This window comes from Aplysia californica, unplaced genomic scaffold (genome assembly GCF_000002075.1).
Source record: "Aplysia californica isolate F4 #8 unplaced genomic scaffold, AplCal3.0 scaffold00072, whole genome shotgun sequence".
NCBI lineage: Eukaryota > Metazoa > Mollusca > Gastropoda > Aplysiida > Aplysiidae > Aplysia > Aplysia californica.
Window position 1 is genome coordinate 1,721,632 of NW_004797342.1, and position 20,023 is coordinate 1,741,654.

Here is a 20,023-nt window from a genome sequence, read left to right on the forward strand (position 1 = left end):
CATTCATTTTAACAAATCATCCCACATGCATCAATCAGATATTCAAGCGACCTACGACCTAACGTAACAGTTTGTCCTGCGAGCCGGTCAGAAGGACATGACATGCACACTGTAGAGCATTTTTGCAATAGCATGTACAGTATGAGTATGACCTATCAGAAAAACGGTGTCACTTTTGGGTCCTCAATAAGAGGCCCTCGAATACGTACAAACATCCGAGCTTGCATTCCAGATGCATTCAATGTACGGTTCTGTTCCATGGTTGGGTGACATGAGGAACGGATGAGTAAAAGAAAACACGCGGAATGACAGATCCGGGCTCTTTAGGAAAAGTGACCATGCCTTTCAAAGTAAAATAAATAGCTTACACGACGAGAGGCCTGGTTCAAGGTTTTTTATCATTCTGATCTCATCAATAGAGTATTATATTATGTTCTCACAGTGCTAGTGAGCTAAACCTAACGAAATGTTGCTCTATATTAACATTATAACAGCGAGTGCTTTAGAGAAGGAGAGTTAAAACGGAGAAATGGGAGGATTGTACTTGACTCCGCCCCCTCTCCCTCTCTCTACCATTACCTTTTCTCTCTCTCTCTTTTGCCCTCCCCTCTCTCTCGCTCTGTCTCTCTATCTTTTTGTCTCTCTGTCTCTCTGTCTTTTTGTCTCTCTGTCTCTCTCTCTCTCTCTCTCTCTCTCTCTCTCTCTCTCTCTCTCTCTCTCTGTATGTGTACGTGTCTTTCTGTATTATACATACACATTATTTTCATTTTGAAAGCTAGGTGTTTTACGCCTCCATTAACACAGCTTGGATCATTTAGAAGGCAAACTCTTGTTCCTGCTTATCAGGGCCAACCTGGGCTGATTAGGAAACAACATCCCAGAAGAAAGACTGAGACACCCTATAAAGATTCTCTCTATTTGGGAATCAAACTTGGGTCTTCTGCGTGCGACGGAAAAGCACGTAACCGCTACACCACAGACACTGATATATTATTTATTTATATATATAATATGAATAATAATATACATACAACGTATATATATCTCTCTCTTGCCCTTTTTAACTCCCAGTGAAGCATAGGCCATCAACAACATTTCTGAAGCCTGTCTTGTGCATCCTTTTCTAGCTGTGTCCATGATGTCCCCCCCTTTTCCATTCCCGCATACCACTCGCCTCCATGTCATCTTTGGTCTTCTGGTCGACAGGAGGTTTCTCAGCTTGGTGGCTTCCTTTCGGCTTTCACCACCCTGTCATTCTACACTCCATAATATTCTCTCCTCTCTTCGGTGATGAAGGTCCTCCATCTTCCAGAGTTGGCGGTTGTGTTGTTTTTGCTGTTGATGTTTTTGTAGCTGCTTTTTGTTTTACGGGAAAGGGCTGCTAATCCTTTGCCCAGCTGACCTTAGTCGCCTTCTTCAACATGCGCGGTACGGATATAGTGGTCCTATTCTTTGCTCCCCTGTCTCTTGGACAGGGCCCCGAGAACCACACCGGTGAATGTATATATACAATATACACATACACACACACATTCACACACACACACACACACACCCACACAAATGCCCACACGCTCACGCACACACACACACACACACACACACACACACACACACACACACACACACACACACTGTATCAGTTGCTCCAACTCTAGTGAAGTTCAAACAAAAGCTCTTGACAATCATTTGTTACACGATCGACATCAAATTTGAAAGTTAGTAAGTTTGAAAATGCGAATTACATCTTGTAATTTACTCTCCGCCTAAGATAAGAAAACAGAATTATACTATACAAAAGTGACCAATAAGATCCCGTTCTGAGTCACTCTGACGGTCAACATTGGGCTACGATGCCGCATTTCAAATCATTATTTACGGAACAAACACCCGGGCGGACACAGCCAATCAACCACGAGTGAAAAGTTGCGATCATTGAACTGCCTGTCGCGTCAAAGATCAGCCACTCTCTTGAATGTGATCACATACGTTGTAAAACTCGATGAAACGGTACAATGTTTAGCTCAAGACGGATCACACAGAGGTTGGAACTGACCGACGCATTTGTAACGTAACGGTGCATAACGACAAAGACGGGGGAACTCGGTCAGAGATGGAAAGCTATCAATTTTAGACAAATAAAGTAAAGGGGAGGGGCAACTGGACAAGCGTAGATCTTGAGACTCACGATAGGATAATAAGTGAAAATGGCATGCCTCATAGAACAAAACGTTTTTGTCGAACTTCAACAATAGGACGGGCTGCAGTCTGCCATCAAACAACACTATCCTTGGAAGGTATGTAGATTTCAAAAGGCCGCACATGTGTATCTGTGTCTAACAAAAGGAAAGGTGAACGACATGGTTAGTCGTCGGAGAGTTGAACTCCATCTTTCGAAAAATTTCTGTTGACAAAATTTTAATACACGCTCACGATTTGAAGGCATGCCATTTCGATATACCAAGCCATTTCCGGTTCCCACGCCAGGGAACAGATCAAACGGTGGCTATGGTTTCTAGAGGTTAATGATAATGATCATTCATTCATAGAAAGAGCGGTTCTGTAATGAAGCCCAGTTTTATTTAAACAGAGACGTCAACACAAGAAATGACATTCACTGGAGTTCAGAAATATCAGACAATGTCGTTGACCGCAACCTGTGCACACAGAATGCGTGGGCTGCAGTAGGATTAATTGGTCCGAACTGGTTCATGTTTGAAGACTATGGTATAGCAACTGTGGTAGTAGATTAATATGTGAAGATTCTTGATTGGTGTTGAAGATCATTGGGAAGATTCAGGAGCGGAAACGACCGTGGTTCAAGCAAGAAGGAGCACACTGTAAGCTCTAGTCATCGAGTGGAACCAGAATCACTTCAACAGAAGTTGCGGTATACCTTGTGCGTGAGCTTCACACAATCCCAGCCTGAACCCGTTGGACTTCCAACTGTGATGCAGATGTGTGTCCAGACTTTTCCAAGCCATTGTGAACTGAGGCAAAACGGGGAGCACATTGCTCGACAAATAAAATTCTTCGAGAACAGCGCCAGAAGGCAAGAAGGTAGTAAATCACATTTCAACGTCGAGCAATAGAGTGTGTCTCTCATGACTGTCGCCACATAAAGCGCATTCTTTGACTGCCCAGAACTTCTGTAACGAATAGTGGGATTCTCCTGTAACCTTGTCAGATTCACAAATGGTTCTCATTTTCCTAAATCATTTTACTGTGCCCTTTGACGGATTTTTAAAATGTGAGCACTTGGTTGGATTTCGTCAGAGTTGGGATACATGACCTACACGCGCATGCGCGCGCACTCACTCACCCACACTCAGTGTGTGAGTGCGTATGTGTGTATGTGTGTTTGTTTGTTTGTTTGTTTGATTGAAGTAAGGTCCAGTTTGTAGACCATTTTGTTCCGTTTTATGGACATACATCACACTGAAATATACAGATGACTCATAAAACAGGTAAAAAGGAGGCCAAAGTTCCAAAACTTACTTTGCAATTGTCTTTTTGATGTTTCCAGGACTTGTAGTTTTGACTTACAGTCTTTAAATTCCTCATAGAGTGACTCAATTTCCTGAGGATAAACAAATGACATGACATCATATTGGAAGCAAAGATTTGGAAAAAAATGTTCATGTTTCATTCTATTAAGTCATTCAGGATCAAAAGCCCTGTACATTTTAGCTTCCCAACACTCACCTCGTGGAACATAAATACATCATCTCACCAAGATTACATCTGGTAACCGCATCTCCCCCCCCCCCCTAAACATAAAACAGGTGGCAAAATGATGTTATAGGACCCCTTTGTCGCATTATACTTTTAATGAAGAAGTTATAAAAGGATTCCACCGGGCATCAATTCTCCTTTGACTATGGACATTGTTCATCAGTACACAATTTACGTTTATTCCTGCCGATTTCCATTTTTTTAAGATAATATGGTATACACTGACCAGTCACATCAGCCAGCCACTGTGATGTATAGGTAAGGCTCTCCAGAAGACACGGGTTTGATTCTGCAATAGGAAACTTTACTACTGGTGCACCTCAGGGTTGTGTCCAGTCCCTAGTTTCCAAGTACATTGGTGACTAAGTAAACACTCAAACAGATAACAGCGTCACTAAATTTTCTGACGATTCATCCACCTTATGCTTAGGGTTCATCCATTTCAACATAAAAAAGTTCTTTGAGGAAGCGAATTCATTTGTCACATGGTGAGGGGATAATTGTATATGAAAGTAAATGTGAGTAAAACCAAAGAGATTTTGTTTATATTTTAGACCTTCTGACCACAATGTTCCAGCTTTAAAAATAAAAGTCGAGACCGTTGAGGTCAACTAGGCATACAAATACTAAGGAATCACTATAGACAACAAGCTGTCCTGGAACGACCATGGTCTCAGTATTATAAAAAAGGCTAATCAGTGGCTATGTTTTTAAAGAAAATTAAAGTTATTTGAAACAGACAATATAGACAATAACATAATGGAGACTTTCTACATGAGCCTTTGCCAATAGCTGGGGACTTCTTCATATACCTCAAAAAATCCTTTCCAATTCCAATAAAAATGGTGCTACAACTTTGAAAGTTGTACATATGTTGTGCTCTATATGATGTTTCAGCTATGGGAGCATAGAAATAGCAGTCGGCCCGTCAGAAGAAATCTTACAAATATTTTTATTTCTGAAATCGATGAATTTTTAGAATGCAAAACATGACACGTCGAGTTCGTACTTTTTGTGTTGTCAAGTTCAACAATGAAATAATTGCTGAAAAACTCGTCCTTCTACACTTTTACTACTATAACTGCATTATTTGTGGTGCAATATCTGTTGTTGGTTTTTTTTGTGAGCCTTCTAGGTGTTCATTTTCAAGCATAACTCGTGAAGTCATTTCGCAAGGCAACTTCGATTCCCAGGGACTTCATTTCTATCAGCCATTTTGGGGCCCTGGAACGAGCATAATATCGTTCAATGTTTACTCTCTGCCCTGACTGATTCCAAGGCTGTGATAAAGGGAGATAAAGAACAAACATTTTTGTTACTTTGGACTCCAAACATCTTTTAACGTGTCGTTTGAAATGCTCGATGACGGCCAAACACAGTTCCCATGGAATGTTTCTCACTTCATCACGGATGGCTTGTTTCATAATTTCAATGATTTCAAACTGGTTTTGAAATATCCTGTCCTTCAGATAGCCCCACAAGAAAAGGTCTAAAGGATTCAGGTCAGGAGAAAGCGGAGCCCAAATGTGTTCACTTGTGCGACTGATCACATGATCTCCAAAGTGGTCAGCTAGCAATGTCATTGATCTGACAGAAACGTGTGGAATTGGCTCCATCTTGCATGAACCACTGGTCCCTGTGATTGAAGTGCCGGTGTCTCCCCAGATCCGTCCAGAATTTTTTCAGCACCTCGATATATCGGTCTGTGTTCACAGTTGCAACATGTCCGTCTGCGTCTTTAAAAAAAAGGGGGACCCACCAAACCATGAGTGCTTAACTGATTCCGTCCATTCGGCCGCTGACAGCGGCTCTGAGTTTTTCCGCTGCCTCCATTCGGCCGCTGTGAGCGGCTCAACAAAATCCGAAACAAAGGTGCACTTTTTAACATAGTTCCTACTTTTTAACCTGACCTCAATCTCTGAGCACCAATATCGATCGAAACTCCGCAAAATTCTTCCAAAAATCGTTGTTTTGTTGTTGCGATGTAGGCTAGGTCAAAGGGTAAACAACACGGAGCCTGGTATAATAAAAAGGCTCTTCAAAGAAAGATATTCAACTAAATTTGTGAAATTCTTGCATAAATGTGTGCTAGGGTGATATTGCTACAATGTTGTGTTGATTCCTATGGATTATAAGGACTTGTAGAGCTGAGAAAAAGCAGTAAGTCGAAATTTTAGAAGAGCTGTTGCGCAATTTTTTTTTCTCATTCGTTTTTGTCAGAAGGAAAATTCAATACAAACAGATTATAGGTCATTGTTATTGATATAAACAGATTCTTCTATTTATTCCCATCAGTTTGGTATATGACAATACATATTAGAGTAACTTAGAGCTTCACAGTAATGCATTAAATAGATGCACCCCAAGTCTAAAACTGAACAGGGAAAAATAATTCTGTCCTGAGCCTGAAAAAATCATGGACGGAATCAGTTAAAGCCACCCACACTGTACACCTTTCAGCATTGAGTGGCTTCTGGAGACAGTAAAAAAATGGAGGTGGGTGGGATGCCCAAGAGACAGCATAGGGTGGGATGCCCAATAGACAGCATTTTTGGAGATTACATATCCTGAAAGTTGAAAATGTGCTTCATCACTGAACCAGATGTCATCTAAGAAACTCTCGCGTTCTCCAAGGCGGTCGAGGAACCACCGACACATTGCCGTCCTCTGTCCCCGGTCAGTCTCACGAAACGTTTGCCTAACATGAATATGGTATGGGCGTAAGTTAAGATCTACTTTAAGAAAACGGACTGTCGATATGTACGAAAGTCCTAGCAGCAGGCATCGTCTGCGGACAGATGTCTCATTAGATTCAGCGACTGAGTTCTGCACCTTGACGATGTTTAGAGGGGTTTGAATAGTGCGCATTCGACCTGAAGCGGTCGCTTTTTCTGGAGATTTTTTGTTTTCATTTTCTATACATCCAAACTGACAGAATTTTCTCACCCATAAAAGAAGGCCTTGATGATACTTTAGCATTCTTCCTGTATCTTGTGCGGACTTACGAAATGTCAGGGATGGTGATTTTGTGGAGAGGTAATGTTCAATACAAAATGCTCTCAGCTCCTTATTAAACTGAACCATGATTTGGATAAACAAAAGGAGCTTGAAAAATAATGTCTGCAAACTGCAGTTGGCCTGTTAGACTGCAGTAGCTTGCAATATGACGCAATTGTTACAACATTTTGTGGTAATGCGTACTGGGGCACAGCGTAATAAAAAGGGACAAAAGCAAAAAATGAGTTGTTTTTTTAATGCCCATTATACTGCAGAATTATTTAGTGGAATCATCTGAAATGAATATCAGGAAAATATTTACAAAAAAAGTTGTAAAGTTTTTTTTGGATTATCCTGTAGTTATGTCTGAAGGAATTTGACTTGATGTTACGTAAACGCCAGTTACACAGCTTAGCATGCCGTCTGTAGGTTTGTAAATACATGTTTTTATAGGAGGAGATATACATGAATAGAAAAATTCAAGTAAAAACGAAATATTAAAAACTGTATCATCAATCCTCTGAGCAACATTTTAGGTACCCACATATTGGCAAAAGCTCACAGGGCAACACTTGAAAGCTTAATTAATTCTAGCATTTCATATTATGACCATAACATCTCTGAACAACCACAGTTACATTTGGAAAGTTTAAACGGAAAGCAGCTATAAATAGTTCACTCTTTTCTTTCACTAAGCTTTACATAATCAATCTTGGGAAAGCAGCAAAGAAGATCATTACTGACACTAAACACCCTTTAATTCTGAATATTAGACATCTGTTAGAAGTAAACATTTTATCTTTAAAAACAGCAAGAATCAACAGTTATTAAAATTCATTTAATCACTGTCACGTGCACGAGAAAAACATCATTTGTACGTCTATCCAATAATTATTCGTGTGTGAACGTCCATGTATGTAAACGCGGGTGTGTGTGTTTGTGTACGTCTGTGCGTGTGTGTGTGAGTGTGAGTGTGCATGTGGGTGTGAGTGTGTGTGTGTGTGGGTGTGTGTTTGTGTGCGCATGTATGAGAGAGAGAGAGAGAAAGAGAGAGAGAGAGAGAGAGAGAAAGAGAGAGAGATAGAGAGAGAGAGAGAGAGAGAGAGAGAGAGAGAGAGAGAGAGAGAGAGAGAAAGAGAGAAAGAGTTTGAGTGTGTGTGTGAGGTGTGTATGTGTGTGCGTGTGTGTGAGTGTGTGTGAATGTGAGTGTGTGAGTGTGAGCGTGTGTGTGAGTGAGTGTGTGTGAGTGTGTGTGTGTGGGTGAGTTTGCATGTGAGAGAGAGAGTGTGTGTGTGTGTGTGTGTTTGCACGTGTGTGTGTGAGTGTGTGAACTCTTCCATCATTCGCTCGGAGTTAAAGAGTGAAGAACTGTTGCTTGCTGCATTGAGATTGACTTAATCAGAGTGACTGGAGGGGCAGGTTTATTCCAAGCAAGATGCCATGATGTGTTGTAATACACAGAATTTTTTTCAAAACCATCAGGACGATGAAGAGGGTAGTGTTTCAACGGAAAATCCTATTCAGCATCACTTCACCTTTGTGGGCTCCATCCTAGCAACAGGTCAAAGACAATTGACAAGTAAAATTCTTCCCCTCCCTCCCCCCCCCCCACCCCTCCTCCTTTTCCACACCCATTTTGGATTCCAAATATTTGTTCATTGATTAACAAAATCAAAATATATCTACCGGATAAATTGCATAAGCTAGAATCATGAGAGATTCAGCTTCCAAAAATACACAACTAGAGAAAAAAGATGAGTTATACAGAAGCTATATCATACTTGTGAAAAGTACACACTTTAAATTCAAAGAACATCACAAAAAGCCACAAATAATGCACTCCTTGTCCTTATAATTTTTTTTACAAAATAGAAAAAGAAAAGGAAATGAACGCCATCAATGTGCTCTCAATGGCTAGTGATAAGAGAAACTTACACTCCTCCTGTTTTCCAGTTCTAGTAGTTTCTTTTCACACACACTGGCAGTTTCTCTGAATTTCTTTAAAGGGTCTTTCTGTAAGAAAGAGAAAGTTAGTGTTAAAAAAAAAAAAAAATTTTAAGTCTTGGTGAACAGAAAAAACATGTCAGAATAAAAAACTGGATACATAATTAATTGACATAACGCAGGAGGAAGAGATGGCCTGGTAGGTTGGAGGTGTAACGAGTAGACCAAGACCATCTACACTAGACTGCCAAAGTAAGATTAAGATATGATGCAAGATACAAAGGAGGAAAAGCAGCATACTAGCAAAATAATAGTCATTTTCTGCTTTGGAAAAGCAAGATGGCGTGCCTCCAAAAAAAAAAAAGCCATAATAAGAAACAGTGCTTTTTCATCAAGAACAAAAAAATTTCAGGTTTTCCCCCGGTTGCTTCCTATAATATTTTGTAACCATTTTCAATGTAATCTTGTTAGAGCTAGGAAGAAGAAATGAAGAAAAATGCTAGATAAATTCATAACCTAGCCAAGAACAGTCCTTTTCCCTGGGGTGTCAAGGACAGGGGTCATAGGATTACTGCAATGTAAACAAAGGAGTGATGAAAGAGGACCAACGGGTTGGTCCATGTCAAGTTAGGGAAACAGAAGGTCGCGGAGAGGGGGGGGGGGGTGTTATTTATTGACTGTTGGCTTGACTCTTGCAAAAATGAAAGAAACCAACAGGATGGGTCACTGGCATTTGATCCTGATTGTGCATCACTACACAAAATGCCACACATCTTTTTTTGTTTTAGGGGGGGGGGGGGTTTAAAATTCTCTCACTGGACTAAGCCGTCGCCTGCAATGCAAAGGCGCAGGAATTTTTTAACACCTTGTCAAACTAATGTTGACCTTACTCCCAGTTAATGTTTTTCTAAGGGCACAGTTCCACAGAGCAACTTCAAGAGCTCTGTGCACAGAAGGTGTTAAAGTCTCAGACAGCTGCATGTGACCTAGTGACGCAGACTGTCAGGATCTGACTGTTTTCTAACTTGGAGTACCCGAACGGCTAATACATATATATAAAAATCAGAGTCAGGATGGGGGTGTAACGATGGTATTTTCCTAAAATTAAAAAAAGGTTTAAAAACCTGAATGATTTTGCCCAATTCCTAATGATTGGCAGCCCTTTGATTTCCCAGCCCCCAAGAGGGAAAAACAGACAGCCATCTGGTAATGCAACAGCAGTTAAGTATCATTCTGCAACAGAGTTGTGGTTCATAAAATGCATGCTGCGTATCCCATGGACAGCTAGAATAACAAACGAAGAAGTCTTGGTTGAAGCAAATTGCAGACGACAGCTTATGACGAATGTACAAAAGCGACAGGCAAAGTTCATTGGAAACACAATGCGGAAAGAAGCATTGGAGAATATTGTAACTACAGGCAAGTTTGATAGAAAGAGAGGCAAAGGCAAAAAGAGGGAAGAGATACTGGACGAGTTGACAACATGGTTAGGAACAGCAAGAACTACAGACACCATCACTACAACGCAAGACAGAGTGAAGTGGAGGTCCATGATCACCCACGCCAGTCCACAAGGCACCGGATGATGATGATTCATTCAGACATGAAGACTCATATTATGACTTTCTTGTTCACTATGACATTGGTCTCCATTTCTAACACCACATTTCACAAACAGTATCAGGGATCGTGCTATTTGACTTTCCATCTCTTTTACTAAGTTACAAAGAAACATGTTGATGTAATAATGGTAATCCAGTGTTAGGAAAAAGAAAGACGCACACACACAAACAACAGACACAGAGAGTAAAGAAGTAAAACCTGTCAATAGCACCCTACAAACAAACCACGAATAACTTGCCATCAAGATGCCAATTGTTAGATACCAAGCAAAGTGTACATAAGTAAGTAAGTTTATTCAGTGTTTAAGGTCATTGGCCCAAATTACATCATATAAAACACTCATTTGTTAAATAAAGTTTCGGGGGCTCTCGTGGCCTAGAGGTTAAGGTGTTCACCTTTCATTCAATGGTCACAGGTTCGAATCCGGATAGTGAAGGACAATTTTCTGCTCTAAAATTTTCTCCTTTCACCTCCTTTCCTGTTCTCAAACAATGTTCTGTCGTCTGTTTTCGTCTCCACTTTCTACTACCTCCCCCCTCCCCTTTGAACCCTCCTCTGGGCTCCTGACTCTTTCTGCAGCCTTTCTGAAGTTTCTACTGCTACTCCATGACTCCTTCTCACTGCTGTCTTTCAGCCACACCCCTGATCTTATGGAAGGTACGCTACACCTTGCCTTCTCGGATAAGGGCGAAAAATCTCTGAGGCCCAGTGTGCAAGTTGCGCACATTAAAGATTCTTTGGTGGTCCAAAATCAATAAGACTAGGCTGCAGCTGCCATTCCCACCAACGGAAAATGTTTAATGTGTCCCGCGCCCTCATATGACCTTATGCAGTTGCGAGCGCCATAAAACACTTACCAAAAAAAAAAATTATTTTAAAAGAATAAAATTTCCATAATGAAAAAGTACAGGTTGTGCACATATCTCTTATCACGGGTCAAACATTGCATGTCTGTCACTGGGCCGAGTCAGGTTGGGAGGAATTAACAATTTCCTTTGATGGACAAAGTATGGACCGGACAAAAGAAAATAAAGTGAAATTCATCTTAAATTTCATGTGAGTTACATCTCTCACATAGGGGGGAAATTATTAATTTCCACAATTAGAGATTGTTATTTAATACCAAGTAAAGTGAAAGCTTAACAAGGTGTCTTTTGGAAAGAGATTTTATACTTTCTCTTTTCTTAAAGAACAGAAGAGTAAGCGGAGACCCAGCATCTGCTGGAGAACAGGTTCAACACGGACAAACTTCTTGTACTTATGATGACTTAACTATCACAAAACAAGCATCTCTCTAAATTCATCTGGAAAGGTGAGTCATATTGTACAGTTTAATTCTTTTTCCACAAAAAGTGATTTTGTCCCTCTTTGAAAAATAGACAGTGATACTTTTTTAACAAAACACAACAAAAGCAGTCGACCCTTTTTGACAAACCGAGACATATCCTCTGAGCGCCAGTCAAGTTTTTTCCTCAAGTCACATGACTTCACTTGTCATTGATAAAAGTTTGTCAGCAGTTCTTCCCACTCCTTTTAAATGTACAAGGCAGATATGTGCGTTGTCGAAAATGTACGGAGATCTCATCAATTTTAAGGATAAGAATCCAACATAGATTTCATTATATAAGAAATATCCACTAAACCTTACATCATGTTTACTCCAAAAACAAAGTCGCTCAAGATTATTCAGCAAATAAACTCGCCCAAAAAAGTCAAGGAACAGCTTGTGTTTTCACCTGTCAAATTCAAACTTCAATATCTCACAAATCCGTAATGATCAGTCAACCAAATTTGGCACACGCACTGACGTCTAGACACAGTTTGTCTGTACAGCAAATTTGCCAGCACCGGCTTCATAGCGACGGCGCAGGGCATTCTGAAATATAGCCGAAAAGCATGAAAAATGGGCTAAATTTCTCTGACTCAGCAATATAGGCATAGGGACTGTTAGCTAAAACTAAGCTTGGCACGTGCTAAACAGATGTCTTAGCAGTGAATATTGCTCACTTACAACCCTTTATGAGCCAGCGTTTTTCTGCCATGTTTCATTACAACACGATGGTCCAACAACACTCGCTGCCTGACGTCGACAGAGGACGAGTCCTTACCTGACTCCAAGATGGCTCCACGTTCCCAGTTGTTGCACATCGACTTTGGGTGTCTCCATCAGTCGTATAGAGGCTGCAAGAAATATGGCCCAAGGCATATGCCGCCCAACAAAGCAGCTCGCCAGGCGTGGATTGCTCGCCAATTACAGTGGACACATTGTCATTGGGACCAGGTAGTCTTCTAGGACAAATCCAGATTCAACCTGCTGCACCCAGACAGGCGAGCCCACGTCTGGAGGCGCCGAGGAGAGCTGTTCCACCCTGAGTGCATCCAGCAGGTGGCGCCCTACTTTGCAGGGTCCGTTCTGATGTAGGGAAGCTTCTCAGCTCACCACAGGACCCCGTGTACCATATACAGGGCAATTTGACCTCGGCAAGGTACAGGGAGGAAATCCTGCATCCCCTTGTTGTTCCTCTCCTGAAGCAGATTGGACCCCAGGCTGTACTGCAGGACGACAACGCCGTGCCACATCGCGCACGGGGGACTTCCTGCAGCAGCGAGCTGTCCCCTGCATGGACTGACCAGCTTGTAGTCTGGATTTGAACCCAACAGAGAACATTTGGGATCACATTGACCGGTGGATAAGGGGCAACCACCCTCCTGCAAAAAACCTTCAACAACTCTTGGGCTACCACGTCCAGGAGTGCAGAACCTACCCCAACAAGTTCACCGAAGGCATGTCCTGTCCATGCATCGACGCTGTGCCGAGTGTTTGATCAAACGGAGTGGCTACATCCACTATTGACAATGTTCATGAAGAACTTTGGCTGTTCAGACTTTTGAAATCCGACCAGTGTAACTTAAACTCACTTTACATAAACTTCTCGTTGTTGTTGAAATCTGAAATCGTTCACACTTAATCTAGAGAATCAAAAGCATCTTTTGTGAAAAAATGAATAAATTCGGTTACACTGTTCTTCAGTAATCTTTCTTTGAATTTTTGTTCCTTGACTTTTTTGTGCGAGTTTAGATGAAGAAGAGAATTCACCTTTCCCAAAACCGTAAAAATAGACATGCTGCGTTTCATTGTGAAACTGTTCATATATATTATTCAAGGAATCAAATTGCATTGCCGTCCAGCCTAATACACCTAAATACCAGTAACAATCCAAGAGTAAAAGAATCCCCTTTTGATCTCAGAGATTTCCCCACCTCTCTAGATCGAATAAGATAATGGCCTGATTGTTTTCCAACAATGAGATCAACTGCTGCTACTGGCGCTGCTTATGTTGAAATTCAAGACTGTTGTATTTTCATGGTAAACTAATTGTTGATCACAGTGATATCAAGTTTACATCCCAGCAAGGATCAGAATCAATGCAGACAGAAAAAAATCCTTATAAATAAATACAGTTATGACCTTCACCCTCTCACCTATATTATTTCAAAAACTCCCAGAACACTTACAGAATGCCCTTCTGGCCCAAGGTCCATATGGAGAATTGATTTTCCCACTTTCACAAATGACTACACTGAACACAGTAGAGCCTTACACTTGACCAAAACTAAACAAGACAAAACAAAGAACATACCCTCTGAGCTTGTATTTTTTCCAAAACAGCTTGCGCCTTGCTCTAAAGGAAGGGATAAAACGTAAATCTTTATGAGAGCAAGCATCACAAGAGTAAAGTGCAACAAGGTTTATACACTGCTAAGACTAAATCTATAGGATATTAAAATGAATAAATCTAACAGAAGTAAAAACATTTACAACATAAATATAAAGATTTATAAAAAGAAAAACAAATCAGGTTACAGCTATGTTCTCTCTTATTTCTTAATGTGATTCCACCTCAATATATCTAAAAATCAAAAAGGAACTGCTACACTCTGCCACCCATCTGTAAAAAGAATCAGCCATTATCCGAAAGACTTAAACAATACCTGAATATATGTTGCCAGTGCGTGGGGTTAGAAACTAGAAATTCAGGTAACAAAGTGAACATCTATTTTACTGAACCTCCGACCACTCTTACTTATTGGTAGAGACCTGAATATTGATATAAAAATAAATTGGAAAAACTGAGTCGTGAACAGGTGACAAAGACAACTTGCTACATGACATATTGAAAAAAAATAACAGAATGACCAACAACTCATGCAACCCACAACACACTCATGTCACATTTCAAGGTCAGTAACTGTTGAGCTTTCAGCCCATTCTAGCATTCAACATGACAGAACCCTTTATCATGAATATTGAACAAAGAGAAAAAACAGTGAAAGCTTTCCATTCATACAAACCAAGGTAGCCAAAGACTGAGTTCAAAGACTAGAGTCAAGACCTAGCACCTATTTGCCATGCTCAACACATTATGAGATATTTCTAGAAAGCATGACATGCGTTATCTCCATTACTCCTTCAGTTCACATCAACGTCAAATGGAGAAAAGAAAAAGACAAACTGATAAAGGACAGGCAGGACCAAAGGAACAAACAGTCATATTTTTTACAAATCACTACAATACAGCACACTGCAGCATATCAATAATAAATATAAACCCCAAGTCTATTGAAAAACTTTGGTACTGTACATACAATCCATCACATGGACCTTCAACACTTCATATGGGTAACCTGTCGGACTAAAAGTAGAATAGTGTCTTCCAAAAACTAATTCCAGACGTAAGTGAAGTGGCAATATTTTTTAAAAACATCTTTCAAACCCTTTATTTCTTCTTAACATACCTCATACTTTGTGATATTATTCCCTGACTGGCTTGCAGGACAAGTTTTCAGCGTTTTGCCAGTAATGCCTTTAATTTCAGGGAAGATGGTGGGTTCACTTGTCTCCTTACTCTGTAACAGATATATCAATGATTACCAATGTTTTCTGTGGAAGTGATTAATGATAACTCAGGGTGAAAAGCAAAGTTGAGCACTGTCAATGATGTAGCTTTAAGACAGGTGGTAACTGGGGCATGTCCCTGAGTATTACTACACGACACAGACTCAGTTGTTTAGTTGTGTTGCACAGGGATTAGATACAGCCAGCAGAGACAGAAGAAAGCACCACCCACCCCATAAGGATTGACTTTCCACAGTCAAGCATATCAGTAAAGAGGGAGCTCTCACTCTTTCTCTTCCTTCTGACACTGTGATATCATAAGTGGTCCGCGATGCCAACAGCAGGCAGGAACTCAATGCTCTACATAAAATGACCTAACAATACAAGATAGTGCTGAAAAATCAGTTCTCCTAAAAGAGCCAGTTCACCTCACTAGACTAGTCATTAACCCGTTGTCTCTGAGTGACCGGTGGCACCGGCGTGCCAGGTGGATATCACAAAACAAATACGACCAGATGCTCACATCTCACATAAAAATATTAATGCATTTTTTAGTGTTCTAAACATAAAGAAACATGTGTTGACCACAAAATAAAGCCACAGCCATAAACATATGAGATAATCTGAACTGTAATCAACAAGTGGCAACAGACAAATAACATTCTCACTAAGACTAACGTCCATACTTGCAGACAATCCAAGTCCAGTTTCGCATTTTTACCAAGAGAAACAAAAAACTCCAACAGTCTTTCCTGATCTTCCCTGTGGAAAGTAAAAGACATTTGGAAGTGATACAAGAGTGAACTACAGTCAAACAAAAGTGGATACAGGCAGAAATTATTATCTCTGATACACATTAGCAGAATGTGAAACCCCCCTCTATGCTCAGAAGCAAGAGCGCAAGATACAGTCAAAACCTGCCCTGACGGCCACCTCTATATAAGATGGCCACCTGTACAAATGGCCATTTCCCCCCTTGCGTTTTTTCTATATATTTTAACTGTGTAAAACGGGCACCTGTCCAACGCAGCGACGGCCACCATATTTTAACTCTCAACCCCTATCACACTAGCAATAACACCTGTCTTAGACGGCCACCTTAGTGACTCAATTACGTTTTGTCATAAATTGTGCATTGGCCCCTGGCGTTGTGGGCGAGCCGTCATAATTCAATCACCTCTCGTTGTTGTTGGGTAGTCCCTCCAACCGATCATGTTGCGTAGGCCCCTCCCACAGTTGACAAATAGCTACCAATTTTCAGCTGCTGGTGAGGTAAGTGTGTGATCCCTCATAACTAGATCTACTCATAACCCATAAGCCCCGCCCAGAACTCATACTAAAATCGTAAGTGAGATGAGTGGATAAGAGTAGGCACACCAGACATGCTAGGTATGCAGTAATTCACTGCTTCTGTATCGTCTCTTCCTTCTTCTTCTTCATCCAATTAGGCTGAGATGACTCAGGCCCACCAGAGGCAGATAAAAGAACCTGAAGCTGAGACAGTTACAGTCCTTGACAAATAATTATGTACACTCATCTAATTGTAGGAAGACAGGAATAGAAGAATATTATATTCAACAATCGCAAGGATGGGACAGGCAAGAGTAAAATTTGAATACAGGAAAGACTGCATACAAAAGCCAAGAGAAAAAAAAAGCAGCATCAAGCTTTGAGCTATTAGTCACACTGATATTTTTGGCCTTTGTCTCGGTTAAAGCAGCAGCTCACTTATAATATATTATAATTATAACCAGTAGAATAACTGACTGCTAAAAATGAGTCTTACCTTTGATCACCATTACACTTTAGTTTCTCCAAGAGAAACTGACAGCTCTCAACAAGTTTTTGTTCAGCAGAATCTTGGGAAAATGTGCACAGGGAATTCTGTTCTTCCTCTGTCTCACAAAGCCTGATATAATCTCGGAGGAACCGCTGTGTCATCAGATGGGGATAGTCATTGTGATCTTGGCTGCACATTGTTGATGATTGCTGATGTTTTTTTAAGGATGAAAAATTGAACAAATATTTTTAAAATCAAATTGAGATGAGATTCTTAGAATATCAAAGAAAACTCACCTCTGAAGAAGCAAAACAATTTCTTTCATTTTAAAAACATGATAATCAGCATTTGTGGTACAGCTGTTTGGCACTTCGCCATTGCACGTAGAACACCTGTGTGGGGAAAATTTTTATCAGGTCTTTCTGCTCAGACATTGCATCCCTCTCAATTGTGTTGGCCCTGACGAGCAGGATCAAAGTCCATCTCCTAAATGATCTAAATAGTATCGATGACGCATAAAAACACCTAGATTTTTTTAAAGTACAAAATGTAATACCACTCAGACAACACATGACCAAAGGGAACAAACTTCCAAAAGTTAACATTCAGGTTCAATAACAAAATAACAAATAGAGGATCATATAGTATAATATAATAATGTTATAGAATCCGATTTAAATCATGTAGAAGTTGCAAAAAAAACTGGCAAATACTAAGCAAAATCCACAAGTAGGTACGGGGAAAGCCAAAAAACTGTTTAGAATAACAGATGCATCTAAATAAAGTCCAGTACATACATAACGAAATTGGTTGAAAGTGGAAATCTTTTGATGATGTACGAATTCCACTAGGTAAGTGCTTTAATCTAAATATAAAGAATATACAAGGAAAAATTCAGGACTTAAAAATCTGTTCCCTTTATATGCATGTTTCGCTACGTGTGTGCTAGACTGTTTGTAAAACCTCGCCAGTTGAGAAACTTGTTGGTGATCTTGCAAAACAAAGAATGGGAGAGCCCACATGTGCCAACAATGAAGGCCGGATTAAATGAGTGGGGAGAGTGTGGCATGCACAGACAAGCAGAACGCATCGTGTGATAGGCCAGCCTAGTCTAGATTATCTAGGCCTACCACGCCTCTCACTTCTCCGATGAGAGGATGGAGAGGTCATTGTACTGCACTGTGATGGACGGAGTGAATGTATGACGTGGGCGGGGTGTAGTATGTTTCCTTTGTGTGCAAGCAGACGGAACGCACCACAGGGTGTGGTGGGGTGGGGGACAACACAGAGGGCGAGTTAGCCTTGAGAACTTTCTTTCTGATCGCCAACGCCGAGCTGTCAATATCGCTACCGTTTGAGAAAGATACCTGATTCAACTTTTGTTCAAGTAAGACTTAAAGGTCATGTTGAATCAAATCATCATCAGGGGAGATTACAAAAGGTATATGGAGACAAGAGATGGTAAGGACTATGCAGACTACGCAAAAGCAAGAAACCAAGCCAAATGGGAATGCCGCAAGAAAGATAGCCCAAAAATCCAAGCAAGACCCCAAAGCATTTTTCAAATATGCCAAGAGCAAACTAAACACAAGGAGTGGTATTGCGGACCTGGTCTGTGATGATGGTAGTGTGGCAAGCACGGACAAGGATAAAGCCGAGGTTCTCAATAGTTTTTTCTGCTCAGTCTTCACGAGAGAGGACACAAGAGAAATACCTGAATTTCAACACAGAGATGTTGACTGCAAGTTTGAAGACATGCTTATAACTAATGAAGATGTGCTCAAGAGGCTTGATAAGCTAAATCCCAACAAAGCCCAGGTCCAGACAACATCCCATCATCAATCCTCAAACAATGTGCCACTGAACTAGCTACCCCGCTGGCAACTGTAATGAATAGGTCACTGCAGGAAGGAGTTATACCATCCGAGTGGAAGCTAGCCCATGTTTCACCTATCTTCAAAAAAGGCAAAAAAAACACCCCAGGAAACTATCGTCCAGTGAGTCTAACGAGTGTGGCCTGTAAGGTATTAGAATCCATCATCAGAGATCAGCTCATAAAACATTTCCAGCAAAATGATCTGTTTAGCAACTGTCAACATGGTTTCATGAGCGGCAGAAGTTGTTCAACCAACCTGTTAGCGGTGCTCGACCTATGGACTTCAATCATTGAGGCAGATGGCTGTGTCGACACCATTTATCTAGACTTTGCTAAGGCCTTCGATACTAGAGCTGTACCCCGGTAGCAAACACGCTCGCAAGACCCTAGTTCAAGTCACAAGCCTCAAATCACTAGGTCAAATCATCAAATCAAATCACCAGCATGATACGTTGAGTCTAGCCTAAGGTTCAAGTACCCACACCAAATTGCAATCCGCGAAGCCACTCGTGTCTGACCCCCTCTTCCTTCCCCTCCCTGCTAGCAATCCGCGAAACCCCAAACGTCAGAAAGAGAGAGAGAGACTCCGCGCACAGTGTCACTGCACCACAAACTAGTCTGTTCGATTATTCGAAGGCATACGAGCAGCGGATGGCAGACAAGACTCAAATCGCAGCAGAGCAAAGCACTTGGTCCCAAGACCTGCTTTGCGTCTCGTATTGCTTTGTGCTAAGGGCTTGCTCTCGTGCAAATAAATCTGGCTTTGAGTCCAATTACCGCCCTGGCAAAACAACACCGCTCGTCAGTACAACACCGCTCGTCAGGCAAACACCGCTCGTCAGGCAAACACCGCTCGTCAGGCAAACACCGCTCGTCTGCACCAAGATGCAAGATCTACCGGTAATCCACCCCGCTCGCGGTGTGAACTCTGGACGTGGAGGAAGCGAGAGGCAGCGCTGGTTTTGGTGCAAGGCGAAGAGGGCTGTAATAGCCTAGTGCAGACCGTTCGCGACCTCGATGCTTTAACAGTGAAAATGTGACATCTTCGTAGGCTCACATTTTGTTATGAGCTGTTTTCACTGGTACTAAAAATGGAGATACAACAAGAAAGCACTGGGGTCGCAGTATGCTAAACTATTTAGGACGCAGAATAAAGGTGTGAACACTTACA

The 20,023-nt window shown here is 41.1% G+C and overlaps 1 protein-coding gene across 2 annotated transcripts in view; it reads right to left on the reverse strand.

Annotated features, from left to right (window-relative positions):
* LOC101851631 overlaps positions 1 to 20,023 on the reverse strand; it is a 96,026-nt gene that overhangs the window by 73,917 nt on the left and 2,086 nt on the right. For both annotated transcript variants that reach the window (XM_035968651.1, XM_005093935.3), the window contains exons 2-7: positions 16,983 to 17,185; positions 15,883 to 15,958; positions 15,097 to 15,207; positions 13,941 to 13,982; positions 8,668 to 8,745; positions 3,499 to 3,580 (exon numbers count right to left, since the gene is read on the reverse strand). In XM_035968651.1, coding sequence (XP_035824544.1) covers positions 3,499 to 3,580; positions 8,668 to 8,745; positions 13,941 to 13,982; positions 15,097 to 15,207; positions 15,883 to 15,958; positions 16,983 to 17,173 — 580 coding nt within the window. In that variant the 5' untranslated portion in view covers positions 17,174 to 17,185. The remainder of the gene's footprint in view (positions 1 to 3,498; positions 3,581 to 8,667; positions 8,746 to 13,940; positions 13,983 to 15,096; positions 15,208 to 15,882; positions 15,959 to 16,982; positions 17,186 to 20,023) is intronic.